The sequence below is a fragment of the Rutidosis leptorrhynchoides genome, chromosome 11 (assembly GCF_046630445.1).
Source record: "Rutidosis leptorrhynchoides isolate AG116_Rl617_1_P2 chromosome 11, CSIRO_AGI_Rlap_v1, whole genome shotgun sequence".
Taxonomy (NCBI): Eukaryota; Viridiplantae; Streptophyta; class Magnoliopsida; order Asterales; family Asteraceae; genus Rutidosis; species Rutidosis leptorrhynchoides.
In genome coordinates this window covers 99,648,936-99,674,459 of record NC_092343.1, presented here as the reverse complement: position 1 = coordinate 99,674,459, position 25,524 = coordinate 99,648,936, and the positions used below count along the sequence as shown (strand labels likewise).

The 25,524-nt window shown below is 33.4% G+C and overlaps 2 protein-coding genes across 2 annotated transcripts; both read right to left on the bottom strand.

Moving 5' to 3' along the window:
* Nucleotides 1–10,415: 10,415 nt before the first annotated feature.
* LOC139874815 (uncharacterized) lies at nucleotides 10,416–11,159 on the bottom strand. Its single transcript, XM_071862208.1, has one exon. It carries the CDS (start codon nucleotides 11,157–11,159, stop codon nucleotides 10,416–10,418), a length of 744 nt encoding a protein of 247 aa, XP_071718309.1.
* An 807-nt stretch (nucleotides 11,160–11,966) lies between these two features.
* On the bottom strand, nucleotides 11,967–14,726 carry LOC139876636 (protein CLMP1-like). Its single transcript, XM_071863977.1, has one exon. The coding sequence runs from the start codon at nucleotides 14,443–14,445 to the stop codon at nucleotides 12,145–12,147; it is 2,301 nt and encodes a 766-aa protein (XP_071720078.1). The 5' UTR covers nucleotides 14,446–14,726; the 3' UTR covers nucleotides 11,967–12,144.
* Nucleotides 14,727–25,524: the final 10,798 nt, after the last annotated feature.

The following is a 25,524-nucleotide window of genomic DNA, read 5'->3' as shown; positions in this document are numbered from 1 at the left end:
ATTTTATGCTAGTTGCCAAATGATGGTTCCCACATGTGTTAGGTGACTCACATGGGTTGCTAAGAGCTGATCATTGGAGTGTATATACCAATAGTACATACATCTAAAACCTGTGTATTATACGAGTACGAATACGGGTGTAATCGAGTAGAATTGTTGATGAAACTGAACGAGGATGTAATTGTAAGCATTTTAGTTAAGTAGAAGTATTTTGATAAGTGTCTTGAAGTCTTTCAAAAGTGTATGAATACATATTAAAACACTACATGTATATACATTTTAACTGAGTCGTTAAGTCATCGTTAGTCGTTACATGTAAATGTTGTTTTGAAACCTTTAGGTTAACAATCTTGTTAAATGTTGTTAACCCATTATTTATTATATCCAAAAAGATGTTAAATTATTACATTATCATGATATTATGATATATTAATTTATCTTAGAATGATATATATACAGTTAAATGTTGTTATAACGATAATCGTTACATATATGTCTCGTTTCGAAATCATTAAGTTAGTAGTCTTGTTTTTACATATGTAGTTCATTGTTAATACACTTAATGACATGTTTAATTATCATTTATCATGATTAAACATAGTGTATCAATATCTTAATATGATTCATATGTATTTAGTAAGACGTTGTTATAACGATAATTGTTATATATATCGTTTCTAGTTTCTTAATTCAATAAACTCAATTTTATGTATATAACTCATTGTTAAAATACCTAATGAGATACTTACTTATCATAGTATCATGTTAACTATATATATAATCATATATATGTCATCATATAGTTTTTACAAGTTTTAACGTTCGTGAATCACCGATCAACTTGGGTGGTCAATTGTCTATATGAAACCTATTTAAATTAATCAAGTCTTAACAAGTTTGATTGCTTAACATGTTGAAAAAACTTAATCATGTAAATAACAATTTCATTTAATATATATATATAAATATGGAAAAGTTCGGGTCACTACACGCAATGTGCAACATTGCATTGACTTGATCTCAGGTTCGTCAATATCGAATAAACCTGCAAATAGGATGAACCTGGCGGAATACGAAGAACTACAAAAGCAAGTTTCTGAGTTATTCGCGAAAGGGTTAATTCGAGAAAGTATGATTCTTTGTGCCATTCCGGCACTTCTGGTTCCTAAACAAGGTGGAGCTTTTAGGATGTGTATCGACAGTAGAGCGGTTAACAAGATTACTATTAAGTACCGTTTTCCAATTTCTAGGTTCGATGACTTATTGGATCAGTTACACGACGCTATTGTGTTTTCTAAAATTGACTTGAGGAGTGGTTTGATAACCCATCCAAATCCATTTGGACGAATACATCATTCATCAATTTCACAGTGAGGTACTGACCTCTACATGATACGTTTTGTAAACATTGCATTCTTTTGAAAAGGCACACCATAATTGAATATCAAATTCCAAGGTTTTTGATATTTGATGATTTCTACATATAGACAATCACCGTAAATAATAGTTTACAATACTACATCCGTTGATAATGCAGTCAAAATAAGATACATGGTGATGATTTTGTGAATGCAACGTTTTCTCGAATAAATCATGTATAACTCCATGCACATAGCTTGTATCACATATAAGCAAACAGTGGAAGAATTCTAAGAACCTGAGAATAAACATGCTTAAAAGTGTCAACACAAAGGTTAATGAGTTCATAATTTTAATGTTGCGCATAATCTGTATGTAAAGGTAGATCACAAGATTTCAGTTGTTTCATCCAGAAACGTTTATCAAAATATTCTACAAGATTGAACAACCTTGTAACTAAGCTTTTAATGTTATAATATGTACCTCTGTTTTAACATACATGCAACCAACATGTACAATACACGCAATCCAACGTTCACTAAACTCAAATAGCATACGTCTGTATTATAGTTCAGGCTAGGGTTTCTATACCTGGAACAGACGGGGATGTCAAGCCCTATGGATCCATATACAACTACTCACGCCCACCAGTTCTTATAACCGACAGTTACTAGTTACCAAAGCTAAGGGATTTTCGGTTCAAACTCAGTGTAAATTTAGTATGTACTTGTGTCCATTGCGTTTAAAATAAAGTGCATGTATTCTCAGCCCAAAAATATAGATTGCAAAAGCAATTAAAAAGGGAGCAAATGAAACTCACCTTAGCAGCACATAAGGTCATTCATCGAAATGTGATTGAAACTCAAAATGAAAAATAACCGTAGATCTCAACCTAGAGAACATATGTTGGTCAATACATGTCTAATAAGCTAGGTCGGGTCATAGTGTATCACAATCCTAATGCTCGAGACCATCATACAAAAGTTAACAAAAGTCATCTCAAAAAGTCAACCTGACCTAATATGATCTTTAAATCTATACATATTTATTATATTAACATAGTATAAGTCTTTATAGTTGAACGAATTTATAGTTTATCAAACTCAAAACATTATTTATTTCAGGAGTTATATTATATTTGAATGATCATGGCAATTGAATATATTTTAACATTTCATATAGTTTTCTAATACTTGTAAAATCAGACTATAGTTTTTATAAGGCTTTAAAATATGATAATACAGTCAACTTTGACAATTGTTCAACAAGACGTGCCTTATATAAGAATTCATTTACTCGACTAATATTATTTAAAAATTCAATTTATCAATCTCATAAACAAGTTGTTTAAATATCAATTGCAGATTCAAAACAATTTCAATTAATATTAATCATAATTCAGTTGACCATAACTTTTAATCCGTTCCTCGAAATCACGCGATTTCTAAATGAAAAGTTATTAATTTCGCCAGCTTTCCAACAACATGCATATCATATACCTTATATCAGTAGCATATGTATTAAATTCGTGATTCATCATAAAACTATCTAACGACGAAATTTATCATACAAACATGCACAAATATATATACTCGAGCACTAGACATGGATACACTATTAATATATAAAAGATAAGATATGAATGCTCACATATCAATATTGCGATTCAATATTTCAGGAAAGTACGTAGACATAACGGAAATGATAACCGCTAGGTTGACCTTTGACTTATGATCATAACCCCCAAGCAATACCCATAACCTCCATAGCTATAACCCATAATTTCCTTAGCTCTATCCCGCTTGAAAAGCTTGTTTTGAAATCGTTTGGGCATAACCTTATCGTAATATTTTATGTATAATAATACTAATAATAATACTCCTAACTATAAGATTAATAATAATATTAATCTTAATAATAATAATAATAATAATTATTATTATTATTATTATTATTATTATTATTATTATTATTATTATTATTATTATAACTATAATAATAATATAAATAATAATACAGAGTAAAGAGATAGATTGTGAATGAATCGAGAGCAGAAGGCTCGTGCCTTTTATAGGCATTTTCTTATTTTTACAGCTCCGCGATCGTGGAGTTTTTGTGCCTTACAGCTCCGCGATCGCGATGGTGCGCATTTCCAGCTCACACATTTTTGTTCACTAGCTTGTCGACATAATTAATTAATTATATAATATATATATATATAATTTATATAATTATATATATATATATATATATATATATATATATATATATATATTATATTATATTCTTGTGCATAGTTGACTTGTAATTTTAGCTCCATCGTCTCGTACATTTAAGCCCGGTTTATGTCTCAGTTCCGGTTTCTCGAACGTCTTTCCGTACGCTTTAATATCTTGTATTTTACGGTTCGCGATAAGTGCCTTTATCAATAATTAGACTTATTTGCCAATAAATTATCTTATTTGAAATGTAACTTATACATTTTAATATTTTGGTCATTTGCTTCTTTAAATCGTCTTCTTATTATTTACTACAATATAATTAATAGTATTTTTAAATCAAGACGTTTTATATCTAAGTTAATATTATATTTAATAACATTGTAAAATATACATATATTTTCGTTTAGAAATATATTAATTTGTACATCTTTTGATATATATATATATATATATATATATATATATATATATATATATATATATATATATATATATATATATATATATCGATAAACATATAATTGTTCATGAATCGTTGAGAGCAGTCGAAGTTAAACGAATACATGAACACAGTTCAACAATTTTTTTTTAGACTAAACATTACAGACTTTGCTTATCATGTCGAAATTATATAAAGATTAAGTTTAAATTTGGTCAAAAATTTCCGGGTCGTCACAAGTGGCTACCACCAAATAAGAATGCGAGGAGATGAGTGGAAGACGGCTTTTAAGACTAGGGACGGGTTATATGAATGGATGGTTATGCCATTTGGGTTGTCCAACGCACCAAGTACGTTTATGAGGTTGATGAATCAGGTCTTCAAGCCTTTTTTTGGAAAATTCGTTGTCGTGTACTTTGACGATATCCTCATATATAGTTCCTCAATCGAGCAGCACTTGTCTCATCTTAAGCAAGTATTTAACACATTGAGGGATCAAAAACTTTATGCAAATGGTAAAAAATGTCATTTCTTGACATCAGAAGTGAGATTCCTCTGGTACGTTGTGTCGGGCAAGGGTATACGCATGGATGAATGCAAGATTGAGGCTATTCTGAATTGGCCAATCCCGAAAACCCTCCACGATATATGCAGTTTTCACGGGTTAGCTTCTTTTTACCGATGTTTCATAAAGAACTTTAGTACTATAATTGCTCCGGTTACAGAATGCATGAAAGGTGGGAGATATACATGGAACGATGCGGCTACAGCAGCTTTTAATGATTTAAAAGATAAGGTAACTCAAGCACCCGTGCTCGCATTACCCAATTTCGAGGAAGTTTTTCATGTTGAATGTGATGCATCCGGAATTGGGATTGGAGGGGTTTTAAACCAAAATAAGAGATCTGTTGGTTTCTTTAGTGAGAAACTAAATGATGCCCGAAGACGATATTCAACTTACGATCGTGAATTTTATGCTATTGTTAGATGCCTTGAAGTGTGGAGGCATTACTAATTACCCGCTGAGTTTGTCCTTTACTCCGATCATGAATCTTTAAAATACATACAGGGGCAACATAAATTAAGCGCTAGACACGAAAAATGGGTAGAATCATTACAAGCATATTCATTCGTTATTCAGCACAAATCGGGAGCTCAAAATCAAGTCGCAGACGCCCTTAGTAGGCGCTATTCATTGATTTCCACTATGCGTATCCAGGTTTGCGGTTTTGACTCTTGGAAGTCTATGTATGCAACAGATCGTGACTTTAAAGATTTATGGGTAACATGTACTAAGGGTTCTCACCCACTGTTTAATATTAATAATGGGTATTTGTTCAAGGGGACTAGAATTTGTGTTCCAAGTGGATCTGTTAGAGAAATGGTGAATCTTAAAGGACATGCAGGAAGTCTTGGGGGCCACTTTGGCATGAACAAAACTTTTCTACTTCTCAAGCCTAATTTTTATTGGCTGCATATGGAGCGCGATGTTAACCGAGTAGTTGCCCAATGTCGTGTTTGTCATATCGCAAAAACACAAATTAACAATTCAGGCTTGTACATGTCGTTACCAGTACCTATCCGACCATGGGAAGATATTAGTCTCGACTTTGTGCTCGGTCTGCCCCGTACTCAACGACAAAAGGATTCCGTGATGGTAGTTGTTGACAGGTTTTCCAAGATGGCCCATTTTATTGCTTGTGTAAAAACATTTGATGCAAGTCAGATTGCTCGGCTTTATTTCTCGGAGATTGTTCGTTTACATGGTATACCGAAGACTTTGACGTCTGATCGAGATGTAAAATTTGTAAGTCACTTCTGGCGAACATTATGGGCGCGAGTGGGGTCAAAGTTGCAATTTAGTAGCTCACATCACCCACAAACGGATGGTCAAATGGAGGTTGTTAATCGTAGCTTGGGTAATCTTTTAAGAAGTTTAGTTGGAGACCATCCAAAGCAATGGGATCTCGTATTACCCCAGGAAGAATTTGCGCACAATCGGTCCACTAATCGTACTACGGGGAAAAGTCCGTTTGAGATTGTGTATGGCATGAATCCGGCTACCCCACTTGACTTTCATCCTGAGCCGGTGCGTGATGTACCAAGTACAGAACGTTTAGAACATGCAGCTAATGTAAAGAATTTGCATGAGCAGGTGCGTGATAAAATAATCCGCCAAAATAATGCATATAAATATCGTGTGGAGAAACATCGAAAAAAAGTTGTTTATAATGTTGGGGATCTTGAATGGATCCATCTTCGCAAAGAGCAGTTTCCTGAGGGAAGTTTCGAAAAGTTAAAACCTCGGGCGGATGGTGATGTGTGTAGCAGCGTATACGAAATAGTTATATTTTTATTACGAAATACTATTAAATACGATACAATTTTACACAAGTTATTTATTTATAAAGTGGATATACCTAAACCTTGCTACAACACTTATAGGCAGTGTACCTAATCGTACATTAGTGTAGTTTTTAGTAAGTCCGGTTCGTTCCGCAGGGAGCTAGCCAAGTTTAACGCTATATTTTTAAACTATAGTTGTATATATATATATATATATATATATATATATATATATATATATATATATATATATATATATATATATATATATATATATATATATATATATATATATATATATATATATATATATATATATAAGTAGTAGTATTATTATAAAAAGGGAGTTTTACCGTTTAATGACCAGTTTGTCGATTTTAAAACTTTAGTCGCAGTTAAAACCTAATGTAAAATATTAAAAATAAATATAGCTTAATTTAAAGCGTAAAATAAATAACGATAATTAAAGTGTGATAAATTAAAGTGTGATAAATAAAATGACAATAAATTAAAAGTGCGATAATTAAAAGTACGATAATTAAAAATGCGATAAGATATAAAATAAAGGAATTATGCTTATTTAAACTTCAGTAATCATGATGTTTGACGTGTTGATTTTAATTTATTACCATGGGTTAATTGTCCTTTGTCCTGGATTATTTGATATGTCCATTTGGTTTTTGTCCATAACAGTCCATCAGTCATAACTATAAAGTGCGAGTGTCCCCGTCAAATTATCCTTATACCCGAAGTCAAATATTTCAACTAATTGAGGACTTAAACTATAACAAGGTTTTAATACTTTGTTAACAATTACGCCAAGTGTCCTTGTACATAATTCACCCCTGTTTTAATGAGTCCATTGACTATTAATCCATTCCCGTGTCCGGTTAAATGAACGATAATTAGTATTTATAAATATCCCGCCCATCGTGTCCGATCGAGTGTACATGGTTATTTATAGATACATCAAATTGTAAATCTCTATATTAAATTAATGAACTATCATTCAGTTAAACAAATATAAAGCCCATTAATAGTCCATAGTCCAATTTCTACAAGTGTCGGTCTTTTGTCCAAACCCCAATTATGGTACAAAGCCCAATTACCCAATCTTAATATTTAGCCCAACATTACGATTACTTCGGCTTAAATAAGCATAATAATAATTTAGCTACGAGACATTAATTTAAAAAGGTTGAACATAACTTACAATGAGTATTAATCGCGTAGTGTTACATGGACAGAATTTCGACTTACAAACTTACAACATTCGCCACTATAACCTTATTATTATTAAACTTAAATTAAAATTAAAATTATAAAATATATATATATATATATATATATATATACGTATATATAAAAGAAAGAAAAGGGGTAATGAATCGATCAGAATGCGCGGCCTTTTATAGGCCCACGTTTCACTGTTGAGCTCCACGAGTTCGGAGGTTTTCTTCATCACAGCTCCGCGAGTGCGTAGGTCTGGAATCCAGCTCATAGATTAAATCCAAAACGTGGGCTGCGTATAATTATAATATATAATAATATATATAATTAATTATATATTATATTATATTCTTGTGCATAATTGACTTGTAATTTTTGGTCCCTTGCGTCGCGCGCTGAAAGTTGGTTCACGTCTCGGTTCCGGATTTTCGAACGCCTTTTCGTACGATTTAATATCTTGTGCTTTGTGTTTCACGGCTTGTACTATTGTAATTTTTAGACGTTTCTCATCAATAATTTGAACCACTTGGATTGTACTTTGTACTTTTTAGCTTTTTGGTCATTTGCGTCTTCAATTCGTCGAATCTGTCTTTTGTCTTCACCTTTTATTATTTAAACGAATATCACTTGTAAATAGAACAATTGCAACTAAAAGCTTGTCTTTCTTGAGGGATAATGCTATGAAATATATGTTCGTTTTTAGCATTATCAGATGGTCCCTCTCGAGTGTTAGCACGTGTTAATGATAATGCATATAAGATTGAGCTACCAGGCCATTACAATGTGTCGGCCACTTTCAATGTAGCTGATTTGTCCCCGTATATTAATAAACGTGACGATGAGTTAGACTCGTGGACGAGTCTTTCCGACGAAGGATGGAATGATGTTTAACGCCCTTAAACGATAATTTTTTTTTTAAATAGGTTGACCACCCAGCCCAGGGATAAGTCGTGGCGCGGCTATTCTGGACGCGGCGCGGCCAGACAAACGAATACAGGTCAGTTTTTCATTTCTCCTGTTACCAAAACAAGCTAAAGGGCGCGGCGCGGTGAAGGGGCTCGCGGCGCGGCCCTTTGCTGTCGTTGGTGCAGAACTTAACTTGCTTTAAAAATCACAATTTCACAACTTATAACATCACACAACATCCTTTTTAACATCGCATTACATTAATAAACTTAACTAAAGAGTTTCAACATCATTAAGTGTTACGAAAACCATTTAGTCATGCACGACCCATTTACATATCTCCAACATAACACTTTGACCCAAATTTCAAGATAAACATATTTTATGAGTACAAAAGCTTTTGCGTCGATAAGCGGTATCATTAGAGCTAGGTTCAAAATACGGACTTGCACTACCACTTGGTGCTAGTCGACACACACACATACACTAGTTTCTGGACCTTTTTTGCAACTGATACAATTTCTAACATTTTACAAGTTTTAATTTAATTATCTTTGCCTTATTTGCACTTTCTACCCTCCCCACCAAAACCATAATATGGGAGGTCCATAAACTAACTTTGCACACTTAGTCCCTCTCATCATTAACTAACAATCTTTAAATATTATCCTTTTATAATACAAAAATAATACCTACATAAAATGTACCAATATTTTACATAAAATATTACCTTATTTAGTTGGGGTGTTACATGATGCAGGATCGCCTAGTAAAGGTGCAGATCAAAGGTGGGCCAAGGTTTACCGACGTCGGCCCAAGAAGGTATCGGGCCTGCAAGAATTTTTAGAGCATTACCAGCTGGAAGATGGTCAGTTAGGCCTTAAATAATGAATGTGACTTTCCAGGACAACATAGGAAAATCAAGAGGCGGAAAATTCTGGAAGAAATCTTTTCCTATTCTGGTGGATTTATTTCTTTAATAAGTTACCTTGTTTTCCTAATATTTAAACATTCCTTTGGGTTGTTTGATAATCAGTTTTTCCTGGATTATATTTATCAAATAAAAAGTTTACGTTAGTTTCTCTATTATACTGTACTAGTGATTAATATATATATATATATATATATATATATATATATATATATATATATATATATATATATATATATATATATATATATATATACACCTCAAACAATATTAATATTGTTAGTTACGGATATGGTGGGCTTTGCCAAAGTTGTCAGGTTTGGGTATAATACAGGGCCTGATGTGGTTGCTGTCCCGAAGATGAGTAGTGAATATTGTTGCCTCGACCGCGACTCTACCATCATGACTGTAACTACCACCGTCTCACCCCTGTTCGAATTGTTGTTACCGTTAAAGGTGGTTTGTGAGTTTGCAGTTGTGCCTTGTTATTGCGGTTTTGATCGGTTCGTAGAGGTAGTCGTCATCGAGTGATGTGAATTAGAATTATAAAGTGGCGTGAATATAATACATTTCAGATTAACGCACTTTATAGTGACATTACAAAACTGTAAAATTGCAAGGATGTTTTTTTTTTTTTTTTTGAAAAGCCAACAAATTATATTAATAAAAAGAGATACAACCAGGAGGGCCTAAGGCCAATATACAAATAATGCTACAATCATAGAGCTATCAGCTAAACACGAAAAAAATGCTTAAAAATTAGAGCAAACGCGAGAATATAGACAGTGTGTATGGTTAATTGTTGATAGGAAAAAGCCTTCACCCGCCGGTTACTACTAAGAGGGATCAACTTGTATAAAAACAAGCCGGATTAGGACCCGAAATACAGTGCTGATCTAATGCAGCGACAAAGCAATCGAGCCTAAACCACTTAGACTCCTCTAAGTAATAATTCAGCAGGATCCGGCATAAAAAACCTACCTTAACCAACACCTACTTTTGCGAGTGATGCATCAAAACTTTTGGGGTTCGTGATCCACGTTAACCAATTTAGCGATCCTTTTTTCCAACGGGCGTTTATCCACTCGAAACATTTGCTTTGAATTTCTGCTACGGTCTTTGAGGAGCTAAGGCAATTACCTCCAAAAGTACGGGCATTTCTGTGAGTCCAAATATGATAGGATGTGACCCAAACCGTAGCTTGCCATATGGATACCCCATGGTTGGAGTTTAAAAACGGATTTGAACTTTGTGCAATGTCGGAAATACATGAGATAGGTAGATGATTGAAATTCCACCACTTTTGGATTCTTTCCCAAATGTCTTTGGCAAAACTACAAGTTAGGAGCGTGTGATGTAGAGTTTCAATATCATCATCACAAACCGGACATCTCAATGAGTGGAGATCAATACCTTTTTTATCTAGCGCGACTCTAACGGGCAATTTGTTTTGTTTCGCCCTCCAAATGAAGATACCAATTTTTTGCGGGATGAGTGGGTTAAAGTCCGTAGGCTGGGGTGGTGAAGAAAGAACTTTTTCAGCGGCTAGAGAGCTAAGTAATCGGACCAACGAGCTGGTGGAGAACAGACCCGACGGGTCATGTTTCCAGGACCACGGGCCAGCCGAAGGATGAGACTGGGTAGCAGGAGAATGAGAAAAAGGGTGTGCTCTGATGGAATCGATAAGAGCAAAAAGTTCATCCTCAGTACGCCATCTCGGGGGCATGGACCAATTCCATTTGAAAATCAACGGATGATGGAGATGAAAACACTTTTGCAATGTTCTTATGTGGAATTGTGCTAACACCAAGATCTTTTTTATTCTTCTCAAGTTTAATTTTGATATGATTGATTGATTAATAGTGGTTAAAACCAATTTTCTCGTTTTATCAACAATTTACTAGTGCAAATGGTGACCCGGTATTTTTCTGAATCCTTATCTAAGGATTTATAGGAATTTTTTTTCAACAAAGATGTAAACTAGGAGGGATTAGTCAACGAAGTACAAATCGGAGACTAAACTTTGCTATAATACAGAATAATACATTTTTGTTACCACGAGATATATTAACAACCACTAGTCATTTGATGCGGATAAAATTTTGAATGCTACACTTGACAATATGAATATAAATCATTTGCAAAATAAAGGTTTGTTTTGTGAACAAACGAATCTACCACATAACCTTTCAACAACCCAAAAAAAAAAAAAAAAAAAAAAAAAAAAAAAAAAATAGCTTTGTACAGGGTGGCCATATTTGATCAATTGGAGCCGTATATCGTTATTGGTTTAAATGGCTTGAACTGTTTAGAACTTGCCTCAAATTCGGAAGTGATCCTAAAAACAAGATTTTTACTACTTATCTACGAAATCATTAACAGTTAAATAAAGACGGGTTACTACTTATCCACGTAATCTTTTGGACCCAGAGTTAACGACGGGTTAACACTGGGTCCAAAATATTACATGTAGTCAGATGTCTAAAACTCGCTTTATACCAAGTAACAAGTAACAAATAACAAAACAAGTTAAAGCTAGAAAAAACATTAAAATATGATTTAGGTGACAAAAAAACTAGTATCACCTAAAACTTTATCATCCAAAGAATCAAACAGTTTAGCACCAAATTGTTCTTTCAAATATCCTTCCTCAAATCTACCGTTACAAACACACAAAAACTGTCGAATTCGAAACAAAAAACACACTTTTTTCATGATTGATCGCCATTATCATCTTTATTCGTCATATCTGAAATTGAATCTTTTACCATTTTGCCCTCACCTTCTGTAACTTCCGAATTAGAACAGTGGTTCTTAAGAACCGTCGATATATCAACATCCGATGCACCGGCAAGCTTAAATCTTTCAACCGCAGTATCCAAATTTGTATTCCAGCCGTTTAAACCCAATTTACACTCGACTTGCGATCGTTCAAAAAGCATATTACCCCAAAACAAATGTATTTGAGATCTCATAACAGCTGCTTGTTCAGCAGCTTCATCACCCGAAACTTCATTAATCTTCGATTTTTTCTTTAATAAATCTTCTTTTTTGATAAAGCAAGGATCTTTATCTTCTTTAGCTTCATTAGCGCGTTGTTTTTCAAGTTTTTCCCACATTTCGGTTGCAGATTTCATCTTCTGTTCAGCACTGTCGAAAAGCTTAAGCGTGTCAGTTGGGTCCCACTTTGACAAATCATCTTTCTTGGCAACCACAAACGACCAATAAAGTTTCGCCATTTCAAATTGTTGTTGACCTAACGCCAATAATCCTTCGTAAAAATCTGGTTTTATTAACAACGCCTCTTCGTATTTCTCTTTCGCTAACGTGTAATTCTCTTTCACCCAATCGTACGCCGATTGAAGTCGGGTCGCCACCGTTTCTTGATCACAAGAATCGTCTATCGGGATGCGTTTTCTCGCTGCACACATATGAACATTTCCCCAGTTAAAAAACGCCAAAGCCGCCACTTCTTGAAACTTCGCGGCAGCTTTATTGAATAAACTTTGAGCTTGTTCGCTAGTGACGGTTTCTTCAAGCGCTTCAGAGCACATTTCCATACCAAGCTCGTGTAAGTCGATATGGGCGTCGGGATCAATCCCGACATTGGTACGAAATAGTTGAGCAAATTCAAACAACCAATCGTCCATTTCGACTTCTTTCAACTCGAGATCCTCAGAAACTTTAGCTTTTTCTACCGAATCAGCAACTTTTTCGATTTTCTGTTCATTCTCACAATTAGCTTGGGACCCACTATTGTCTATTTCAACCGGCTCGATCTCAACAGGCTTCTCTTCTTCTACCTCATCTGGTTCCTCGATCAATACCGGTTCCTGCTCGGGACTAACTTCAACAACATGCAATTTCAACATCCCATACAAGTCGAATTTTTCTATCTCGGGTTCTTTATCAGGAAGAACCGGACCGTCTGCAATGGACTCCGCCAATCGGAGCTCACGAGTACAAGTTATCGTCACTAAATCCCCGTCATCGTCTTTGTATTTTATTAAAACAGACTTAGAAGACGGAAAACGTTTGCTTACAATGTCTCTCAAAACCGTAAAGCTGCAGTTTACCGGCATTTGTGCAAGCCGTATGTCGTGATCATACACAAGTTTTAAAGATCTCAACTGAATCGATACCTCTGAAGCAGACTGTTTTACGGATACAATTTTTGCATTCTGCTTATCCTTAACAGGAGATGCACTAGAAGGCATGGAAACAAGCTTTGGCATTTGGGTGGTTTTAACCCCTTGATCGGTTTCAACGGGTTGTACCGGATACATCTTATCCACCTTATTATTAGCAACACCAACTGAACCAGCTTGCGAAGTCTTCTTTGGAACAGGTCGGGACGGCAAAGACGGTCCGAGCCCACCAATGGGGGCACCGCGGATAGCAGATGCCCCCAGAGCCGCCGGTGAAGGGCGGCTCTGCAGATCCTGCTGGGCCCCACTAATTGGGACCAACAACCTCTTAGCAATATCCAAAGCATCCCGATGATTCGGCTCGGAACCTAAAAGCGTTTGCACGTCCAACAAAGCCATTTCGTACTTTCCTACCGCCTCAAAAGCCCGAGCCCGACGAAGTAAGGCTCGAACATACCTTGGTTGAACTTGAAGCGCCATAGAGCACTCGGATATCACCATTTTGTAGTCTATGGGCTTCATTTGCATCAAACAAGCAGCCCGATTACTATGGTATACGGCTCGGTCCGGGTGGGTTTTCGGGGTTAATTTTAAAGCATTCTCATATCGTTCAAGTGCACCAATAAAGTCCCTAGCTTGAAACCTTTTATTCCCTTCTTCTTTAAGCTCATGAGCTCTTTTCAAGAAAACTTTTGCATCCAAATTGACACCACCATTTGACATCGTTGATATCGATTTCGTGTTAACAACAGACACATGATTCTCATTTTGACTAGGGTTTTGACTTTGACTTTGACTCTGAATTTGATTTTGGTTAACACCACCACTTCCACCCTTCTTCTTCCTACTACCAGATTTCCCCATGTTTTCTAACTAAAGCAAGGATTTTTAACTAAAATTTAACAATAAAAACTACCAGCTATGTGTTATATGAGTTTAATTAAAAATGCTGAATATAACAATTTATTTCATCGAATTGAGAAATTAAAAGGTACAAACTTTACCTAAATTATGAATAAGTACGCCCCTGTTTGAGAAGATTGGAGTGAGCAAGATCTGGGTACATGAAATTTGATAATTTTGAAAGATTTAATGAAGATGGAATATGAAAAAGATGGGATTTTGGGGGGTTTTAGGTAGGTTTATTGGGTTATTAACCCTAGATAACAGCAGTAAACAGTAGTAGCAGCTAATGAACTTGAATAATGAATCTCAAGTGGAGTGGGGGCCAACTTTTTTTTTTTTTTTTCCTCCCGATGTTGGGCTCCATTCTTGGATTAAACTTGTTACATAAAGGGTAGTATACTACAGTAAATTTTATGCATTATTTTGTTTTTTTTTTATAACATTAGGCTTTAATGGATAGTCAATTATATACAAATCATAGTCAATATTGAATACCTCTTGTATAGTATTTTTTGTACTATAAATACCCATGCATGCAAGCTAAAAAACTTGCACCCTCCATTATACTTACAAGAATCATTTCTCTCATTAGTATTCTACTCCTTCATTACTAGAATTTTGTAGTAAGTTTAAGCTACCAATGTTATTATGAACAACTAAATTACAACACGTTATCAGCACGAAGTGCTCCGTATAATCAAGGTTTATCTAAGCAAACACAAGTCACTAATCAAGGTAAGAAATTCTTTAACGATATCTTCTATTATTTATTAGTAAGGTAAATATTATTATCATCATAAGTAAAATTATATTTCTGTAATCTAACTTTTATTAACTTCACTAACATTTATATTTATGTTATTTAAGTTATATATGGTCGGTTATACCGCCTGAATTATATTTATGTTATTTAAGTTATATATGGTCGGTTATACCGCCTGAATTATATTTATGTAATCTAACTTTTATTAACTTCACTAACATTTATATTTATGTTATTTAAGTTATATATAGTCAGTTATACCGCCTGAATTATATTTATATAATCTAACTTTTATTAACTTCACTAACATTTATATTTATGTTATTTAAGTTATATATGGTCGGTTATACCGCCTGAATTATATTTATGTAATCTAACTTTTATTAACTTCACTAACATTTATATTTATGTTATTTAAGTTATATATGGTCGGTTATACCGCCTGAATTATATTTCTGTAATCTAACTCTTATTAACTTCACTAACATTTATATTTATGTTATCTAACATTTATGATTACTTATGCAATTAATCATTATTTATTTCATGCATACTAATGTTTATTCTTAAAATTTATTATTTATGCATAATATGTTTATTCTCTTAATCTTCGTATTTATACTAAACGTATTTGTACTAAATGTATTTATAGTAATCGTATTTGTACTAATAAAATTATTTTATTAAAATTATTATTAATACCACGAGTACATAACAGTCGTTAACGTCAACTAACGACGTTACAACAGTCATATATACATAACGGTTGTTAACGTCAACTGACGACGTTACAACGACTATATTTTTCAAATATAAAATAAACATCTCCGTTTTCACATTTTCACAAATCAATCTTCATTTTCTCATATTACCACTCTCAAAAAGTTTTTTTTTAGATGATTCACACAAGGATGATTTTTCCTATTGTATTGGTCATACTAACTATCATCATTGTTGCTAATATACCACAGGGTGAACCTATATTCTATCATGCTCTTGTGATTTTATCATTTATAATCATGCCATTATTCTGTTGTTTGCTACTTATGAATTTAAAATGATTCTAATTTTATTTTATTATTTATCTATGAATAGAAGTTGATTATGATTATGATTTATGTTGTTCATCTTTTTGATAATAGAAAATGTCAAATTTGAAAAAGCTTAAATTTGCTCCTTTAGAATCAAGTGGAAACAACTACTTAACATGGGTTATGAATATAGAAAAACATCTCGAATCAATCGGTATTTTAGAAACCCTGAATGAAAATAACAATGTTCATTTTATGTAAAAGAGGTGAGTTTGTAAGAAGCATATTGCGCAGAGTTTTCTATTTAACTTTCAATTTCAACGCCTCACTTAATATCAATGAGTAGTACTACTTGAAGTTGATTTGTCTATAAAAGCTTTTAGTAATGATTTCTACTAGATTAAAACATATTTTATAGAATAACAACTTCTTATAGACATTTCCCAAATAAAGTATTAAACTAATTAAAGCACTAGCTCCCAGTACTAACTTTAATCAATCCACGTACGATTATTTTATAAATAAAATATAAACGAGTAATCAACAATTACAAGCTAGCTAGCTACTTGATGTTTCGCGAGGTGTATATAAAATAGCTATTATTTTTTAGCAGAAAATACTATTAAATACGATACAATTTTACACAAGATATTTATTTATTTATAGAATGGATATACTTAAACCTTGCTACAACACTTATAGGCAGTGTACCTAATCGTACAGTAGTGTAGTTTTTAGTAAGTCCGGTTCGTTCCACAGGGAGATCTTTAAGCAAAGCTCAACGCTATATTAGTTTACTTTTATAAAAATACAAATATATATATAAGTAATATTATTATTATAAAGAGGGGTTTTTACCGTTTAATGACCGGTTTGTCGATTTTAAAACTTTAGTCGCAGTTAAAACCTAATGTAAAATATAAAATAAATACAAGACTTTAAATTAAAGCGTAAAGTAAATAACGATAATGAAATTGCGAATAATAAAAATGCGAGAAAATTAAATTGCAATAATTAAAAAGTACGATAATTAAAAGTGCGATAAAATAAAATAACAATAAATAAAAGTGCGATAATTAGAAGTGCAATTAAATATAAAATAAAGGAAATTAAATATAAAATAAAAGAATTATGCTTATTTAAACTTCCGTAATCATGATGTTTGACGTGTTGATTTTAGTTTTATGCCCATGGGTTAATTGTCCTTTGTCCTGGATTATTCAATATGTCCGTCTGGTTTTTGTCCATAACAGTCCATCAGTCATAAATATAAATTGCAAGTGTCCTTGTCAAATTATTATTATACCCGAAGATAAATATTCCAACTAATTGGGGATTCGAATTGTAACAAGGTTTTAATACTTTGTTTAATGAATACACCAGGTTATCGACTGCGTGTAAACCAAGGTTTTACTACTTTGTTAACAATTACACCAATTACCCTTGAATGTAATTTCACCCCTGTTTTAATTATTCTAGTGGCTATTAATCCATTCCCGTGTCCGGTTAAATGAACGATTATTCGTACATATAAATACCCCGCCCATCGTGTCCGATCGAGTGTATATGGTAATTTATAGGGACGCCCAATTGTAAATCTTTATATTAACATTAACAAACTTTCATTTAGTTAAACAAATATAAAGCCCATTAATAGCCCATAGCCTAGTTTCCACAAGTGTCGTTCTTTTGTCCAAACCCCAATTATGGTACAAAGCCCAATTACCCAATTTTAGTAATTAGCCCAACATCATGATTACTTCGTTTTAAACAAGCATAATAATAACTTAGCTACGAGACATTAATATAAAAAGGTTGAACATAACTTACAATGATTAAAAATAGCGTAGCGTTACACGGACAGAATTTCGACTTACACCCTTACAACATTCGCTAACATACCCTTATTATTAGAATTATAATTAAAATTAAAATATAAATTATAAATATAAATATATTACTTCGTATATATTGAGAGAGAGATGAAAAATAATGATGTAAAATTCGATCAGAATTCGGTTGGCTTTATAGCCAGAAATGAATTTTGGGGCTCCGCGACTCGCGGCAAAAAGCCCTTCAAACTCCGCGAGTCGCGGAGAGGTATTTTCAATTTACTCCCTTGGAGTTTCCTGCTGCCGACGGTTTTAAATATATATATATAATATATATATAATTAATATAATTAATTATATATTATATTATATTTATATACATAGTTAACTTGTAATTTTTAGTCCGTTGCGTCGAGCGTTAAGAGTTGACTCTAGTCCCGGTTCCGGATTTTCGAACGTCCTCGCGTACAATTTAATATCTTGTACTTTGCGTTTTGAATCTTGTACTCTTGTGATTTCGAGACGTTTCTTATCAATAATTGGAACCTTTTTGATTGTCTTTTGTTCTTTTGAGCTTTTTGGTCGTTTGCGTCTTCAAATCGTCGAATCTGTCTTTTGTCTTCACCTTTTATTATTTAAACGAATATCACTTGTAAATAGAACAATTGCAACTAAAAGCTTGTCTTTCTTGAGGAATAATGCTATGAAATATATGTTCGTTTTTAGCATTATCAAATATTCCCACACTTGAGCGTTGCTTGTCCTCAAGCAATATCGTCTTGAAATACTAGAATCACTTCTTTATTCTTCACACTTTGTACATCAGTGATTTCTATACGGCGGTATAAACAATGGTAGTAACGATATGGTTTACAGTCCCACATGACTATAAAAATTTAGATCCATTAAGGAAATTGGATCTTTATGAAAACATTTGATCTTTTGAAAATTAAATCTAGTTTTTACCCTAGATAAGTTTTCCGGAATAACCCTTTACCGGTGTTTGCAAAATATTTTTGTGGGTTTTGTGGGTTTCAGATTTGAAAATTTTAGCTCAAAACTTGCGGTTTTGTGTCACCCACTTGCTAACCTTGTATTTGGAAAGCAACACGTCCAGTTTACTTGTTCCGTATATTACCTTTCGGCAAACTACCGTCCGGTTGTAAAGGAAAGCGTTGAACAAGCAACTGTTAAGGCAATGTCCCGTGACATGCTTTTGATTGTGGTCTATAACGTGTCGGACGCAATTACTATCCTTGGTAGGAGCAATAGTAAAGCTCACCCTTATAATTTGTCGGTCTGGCACAAGGTCCTGTCTTTGACCATGCTATGCAACCACCGTTCTTACGGTTGACACCCGATTTGGTTCAGGTGACCTAATGAATTCCAGGTGAATTCCTAGGATTTTACGTTCAATGGTAATGAACGCATTGAAAATAGGGTTTTCAGAAAACAAATCGGTTTATAATTTTGATCAAAATATTTTCTCGTTTAAGCTCGAGTTTAGATATCATTGAATTCCATGAGTTTGAATTCTCAATCTTTAAGGTCAATCTCTAGGATTGAGTAATATCAGTCTTAAAAGCTGATTTTTAATCTTTAAGGAGATTATCCTTTCTGGGGATCTGATTCATTAGTCTTATCCAGCTAATTTGCACGGTGCCTCCCCATTGTACGAGATAAATCCTTCTCATGGTTAGGATAAATCTGACCACTTGGCGACCCTGTTTAATGCTGAGGTCCGTGGATTTCCTGCTGATTTTAGTGATGACTTTTCTAGATTTTTCGTCAACCTACAGCTGGTCTGAACGACAACTTCATGACCTAAATCAAGAAGCGCGTGTCTTTTTCGGAAGACTTTACTTCCTTTTAATGATGGAATTGATTCATCGTGTAGATCCATCTCTTCTTTTCTTTCATTGGGTAAAACAGTTTAGTTTAGTTCAAAGCAAAAAGTATTTTCAGTTATTTGTTACAAATATATGTGGCATATGTTTAAAATAACTTGGTAAATTTTCCCACACTTGGCTTTTTATTTTTCTTTTTATCGTCCTCTATTCCATTTTAAATGAATTTTGACATTTTAGTTTGTTTCTCAATTTATGTCCTTTCCGAGGTAACAATAATTTCGGTGTTTGAAACCTAGTTTTATCGTTCATAAATATGTTTAAACATGATTTTGAATTCATTTATTTGAAAATTTTTTAAAAATTTTACTAGAATTGGGTAGTCAGTATATAAGACCAGGGCTGTTCTTTATTATCAGAGAGCACTAGATTCTAATACAACTACTGCTTTACTAGTATTTTTAATGGTAACCAAGTGTTTAATATAAAAATTTTAAAATCCGAAAGAATTTAACCCCTTCCCACACTTAAGATCTTGCAATGCCCTCATTTGCAAGAAATCAGTAACAATTTAAATTATTGAGGGTGATTTGTGTGAAAATGATTAAATTTTTACCAAAGTTTCCAAATATATTGGCGTTTGTTTGCTGAATGATAAATGGTGCATGTCATTTGTTCATTCCGTCTTGTTGTTATTTCACATACATTTTGCATCATTGTCGTCAAAATTACTTGCTTTTGCTGAACTTAATGCCAGTCTTTGAAAATGCGTTGTTTTACCCTGTTGTTTACATAAGATAAACTGCAAACATATATACATATTTTTGAAGTTTGGTTTATTACCCCACATTCAAAAATTATTAAAATCTAAGAATAAAAGTTAGATAAATATAAAAATGATTACAATATTAACAAAAATATTAAATATATCAATAATTACAAATTACAAAATAATAAAAAATAATAAGTAAACTAAGGATGATATTGGTACCAATAGGGGTTCCACGCATAACCATAAGTGCTATAGAATGCCTCGGCAGGGTCATACGTAGGATATGGTGGCTGCATCTCTATCGACCAAGGAGGGAAGACGGGTTTCGGTGTAGGAATATAGTTTCTACCTATGTGTTGGCAATGCGCTATGATCTGGTTCTGATGAACTTGCCAATCTTCAAATGCTCTCTGTCTAGCATTTTCGTATTCCTGAGAAGCTATAAACCTATGAATTTCTTGCCCCCCTCCTACATTACCTTGTTCCTGGTTTCTCTCTACCTGTGGATGTCTACCATTGTATCGTACTGCGGCGTTATTTCGCCGCTTCAACACTTTCGCACCATGGTATACATTTAAACCTATAGTGTCGCGGGGTTCCGGCTCTTCTACTAATAATCCCCCCCGACTTATATCCACACCGAGATATTCACCAATCAAAGTAATAAAAATACCACCCCCTATTATGCTATGTGGACGCATCCCTCGAACCATAGCTGATAAATAATAACCCACACAATATGGTATACTTACAGCGCTGTGTGGGTCTCGAATACACATATGGTAAAACAAATCTTGTTCATTTACCTTTTCTTTGTTTTTACCCCTTTGTGTAATCGAATTAGCTAAAAATCTATGTATTACTCTTAATTCGGCTCTATCTATATCCAAATAAGAGTAGTTTCCCCCTTTGAAACGGTGGTGGCTTGTCATTTGACTCCACACACCGTGTGTATCAAAATTCTCATCTATTTTCCTACCGTTTAGTATCAATCCTCTACAATCGGCAGACGCTAATTCCTCAGGCGTATATATACGTAAAGCCTGAGCCATGTCCAGTAATGACATGTGGCGCATCGAACCGCCTAACAAAAATCTAATAAAAGAACGATCGGTTAAACTAGCTACCCGATCATTCAACTCTATACTACATAACAACTCTTCACACCATACTTTATATACAGGTCTGCGTATGGTGAATAAACATATCCAGTCATTAAAATAAGAATTACCATACCTCTGTACCAGTAATTCCCTAATTGGCCCGGCCAATTCTACAGCTTCCAAGGGTCCCCATTCTATGACCCTCGGTACCTCAACAACCTTTGAGTGAAGAGTATGCAAACCCCGTTGATATTTTGGATAATCTATCCAAAGTCTGTCAAATCGTAGGTTCGGGTGCAACTGTTCCAAGTGCATATCTGAAAAGGTCATGACTGGATGAGGTACATCCTGCTTGTAGTAGTTATCTACCTCCTGTTGTTCCAAGTTCTCAGCAGGAGCATGGCGGGCTTGGGATGAAGATTCACCCCTTTCATTCTGCAAAACACATCAAACACAAATTTTGTGCATCCAAATATGCATTAGTGTCAGCAAAATCATCAATCAAAATAATTACAATGACATTATCAATTTACATCAAACTTAAGCTTATTTTCACATTTTTATCAAATCTACACTTTTTCAAATAAGCATATACGAAAATTTTCGCCAAGTTCATAAGCATTCAACTCAAATAACATGTCAAAATAATCATTACTAGCAAATAAACAAGTCTCAAATGGCATTATCTTTCAAAAATCAAGTTCATGAATTTTGGACTTGAAAAAGTCCACTTTAATTCTCAAAATCATGTTTAGGCTCAAAGTTTGGATCATTTAACTACCTAGACATGTTACACTACTCAATTTAGCAACAATTCATGACAAAAATCGGCCATAACCTGTTTATATCAAAAAGCCCCAAATTGCTCAAGAACACAAACCCTAGATTCTAAAGATTTTGAAGTTTTTGGCTTCAAATCATGTTAACAAGCATCAATCTAGGTTATACATGCATAATATACTAACAATTTAACACTAATTACACTAAAAATTAACAAAATTCAAATTATTAAAATATGCTCAAGAACACACTAAAATTCGGATTTAAAGGTGATTTGGGGTGTAATTGTACCTGTTTTCTTGAGTAGTTCCTAGATATCATCCTTCTCAACATGATTGTAGTGAAAAATTTGAAGATTAACGGTGAAAAATTGAGTTTTTGGGATGATTTTTCGTGGGTTTTCTCGGGTTTTTTTCGAGCTGTATTTGGGTGTTTTTGTGTGTGTGTGAGTGATCAGTCGAGCAGCTCTTTTATTTTTTTTTCTGGGTTTTGGTCCCTCCGCGAGTCGCGGAGGTTTTAACTTAAAACTCCGCGAGTCGCGGAGTTATTTTTTTTTTTTTTTTTTTTTTTTTTTTTTTTTTTTTTTTTTATTTTTTATAATCTTTAACTTATAAAACAATTAAGAAATTAATTTTAAAATTTTGTTTCCCTTGTTATTTAGGACGAGGTCGTTTCGGATTGATGTCCTAGTCCGTCCCTCGACAAAATTTTAAAATTTGTCTTTTTGTAGCGATTGTTTTAAAAGCTAAGATTTTTGGGTTTTTTAATGTTTTTGGCATACTTTAAATCAACAAGATTAAAAATAATGATAATAAAAGTTCTCGTCCCTCCCTCGGGTAAAGCAATTTCGGTTCAAAGACCTAGTCTTCAACTTACGACGAATTTTAAAATTATATTTTTAACTTAATGAGATAAAGTAAATTTTTGTTTTTAAATTCACACAACATAAATATAAAATTTAAAAAAATTAAAAATTAAAAATTCACACCAAACTTAAAATTTGAAATGCATAAAATTAAAATTCATATTTTAAAGATTAAAAATTCACACCAAACTTAATTTAAAAATTCATAAATTCATACCAAACTTATATTAATTTTACAATTTTAAAAATATTGTTTTTACAAAGTTTACAATATTAATTTAAGATTTAAATATTAAGATTAAAAACATGGTAAAAATAAAATTGAAAATCTTTTTGTCTTTTTATCCCACTTTAATCAATCAAATATTATCAAAAATATGCGCCCCTCTTTTCGGTAAAGTAATTTCGGTTCCAAGACCTAATTTAACTCATGACGAATTTTTGAAATATTTTGGGTTGATTGATTAAAGATATTTATACCTTAAGAATAAACGTTAAATTTCGCAGTGATGTAATAAATTTTTGAACGATATCAATAATTTCGGTCGCCAAACCTAATTTTATTTAATACCAATTTAATACTTTTTAGCGAACAAATTAGCGTTTATTATCAAAAGGTTAAAAATAAAAATAAAAATAAAAACTGTACAGACATACCTGTGAAATAGATTTCTTAGTTATATGATCTATTATATTCATAAGATAGTCGGTTTAATTGGTTTTCCATGGCTGCATAGGCGTAACCTCGAGCATTCATTGTCTTTTCTTCTAAACATATGAACGGTCCGTCTCTGCATAAAGTAACAAATTCGGTATTTGAATAGGTTTGATTATTTGAACATTTACCTCCATGTGACCATTTTCCGCATTTGTGACATTTTTCTAGGTGTCGTGCTCTTCTTTTTGCTGCGGATTTTGATTTTCCTTTACCAAATTGTAACTTATTATCTTCGCATCTGGATCCTTTTCTAACTCCGTCCATTCTTTCTCTGATTACTGATACTAATTCACTCGGTAGTATGTCATTATTTCTTTTAGTGATCAAAGCGTGTAGCATTAGACCATGGTTTAATTCACAGGCAGTCTTCATTTCGTAAAAACCTAAAAAAATAAAAATTCAGAATGGGGGGAGAAGACTAGTTCTTTAGGGTCTGCTAGGGAAAGACCATACGTGTTCCATTTTCGAGAACTACACGAAAACAGACAATCTAACTCTAACAGAAATACATATTATCCTTTAAAGACTTGATTCTCCCCACACTTAGTTAGCTGTGGTATCGAAATTGTGATTAACTTCGTTGTCGACTTCCATCGGACCATGTATGTAATGTTTAACTCTGTGACCATTAACTTTAAATTCAATCCCATTTGAATTTATCAATTCTATCGTTCCGTATGGGAAAACTCTTTTGACTATGAATGGTCCAGACCATCTTGATTTCAATTTTCCAGGAAATAGCTTGAATCGTGAATTGAAAAGAAGAACTTTGTCTCCTTCTTTAAATTCTTTTGAACTTCTGATTCTTTTATCATGCCATTTCTTCGTTCTTTCTTTATAGATTAACGAATTTTCGTATGCTTCATGTCTTAATTCTTCTAATTCGTTTAGTTGACTTAATCGTAGACGTCCGGCTTCATGTAAATCAAGATTACATGTCTTCAAAGCCCAAAATGCTTTGTGTTCAATTTCTACTGGAAGATGACATGCTTTTCCATAAACAAGTCTAAAAGGTGTGGTTCCAATTGGAGTTTTGTAGGCTGTTCTAAAAGCCCAGAGTGCATCCTCCAATTTAATGGACCATTCCTTTGGATTTGATCCTACGGTTTTCTCAAGAATACGTTTTAAAGCTCGGTTGGTATTTTCAACTTGTCCACTTGTTTGTGGATGATATGCGGTGGAGATTTTATGAGTTACTCCATATCTTTTAAGAACTTTCTCAAGTTGATTATTACAGAAATGAGTACCCCGATCACTTATTAAAGCTTTCGGTGTTCCAAACCTTGCAAAAAGACGTTTTAAAAAGTTGACTACAACTCGTGCATC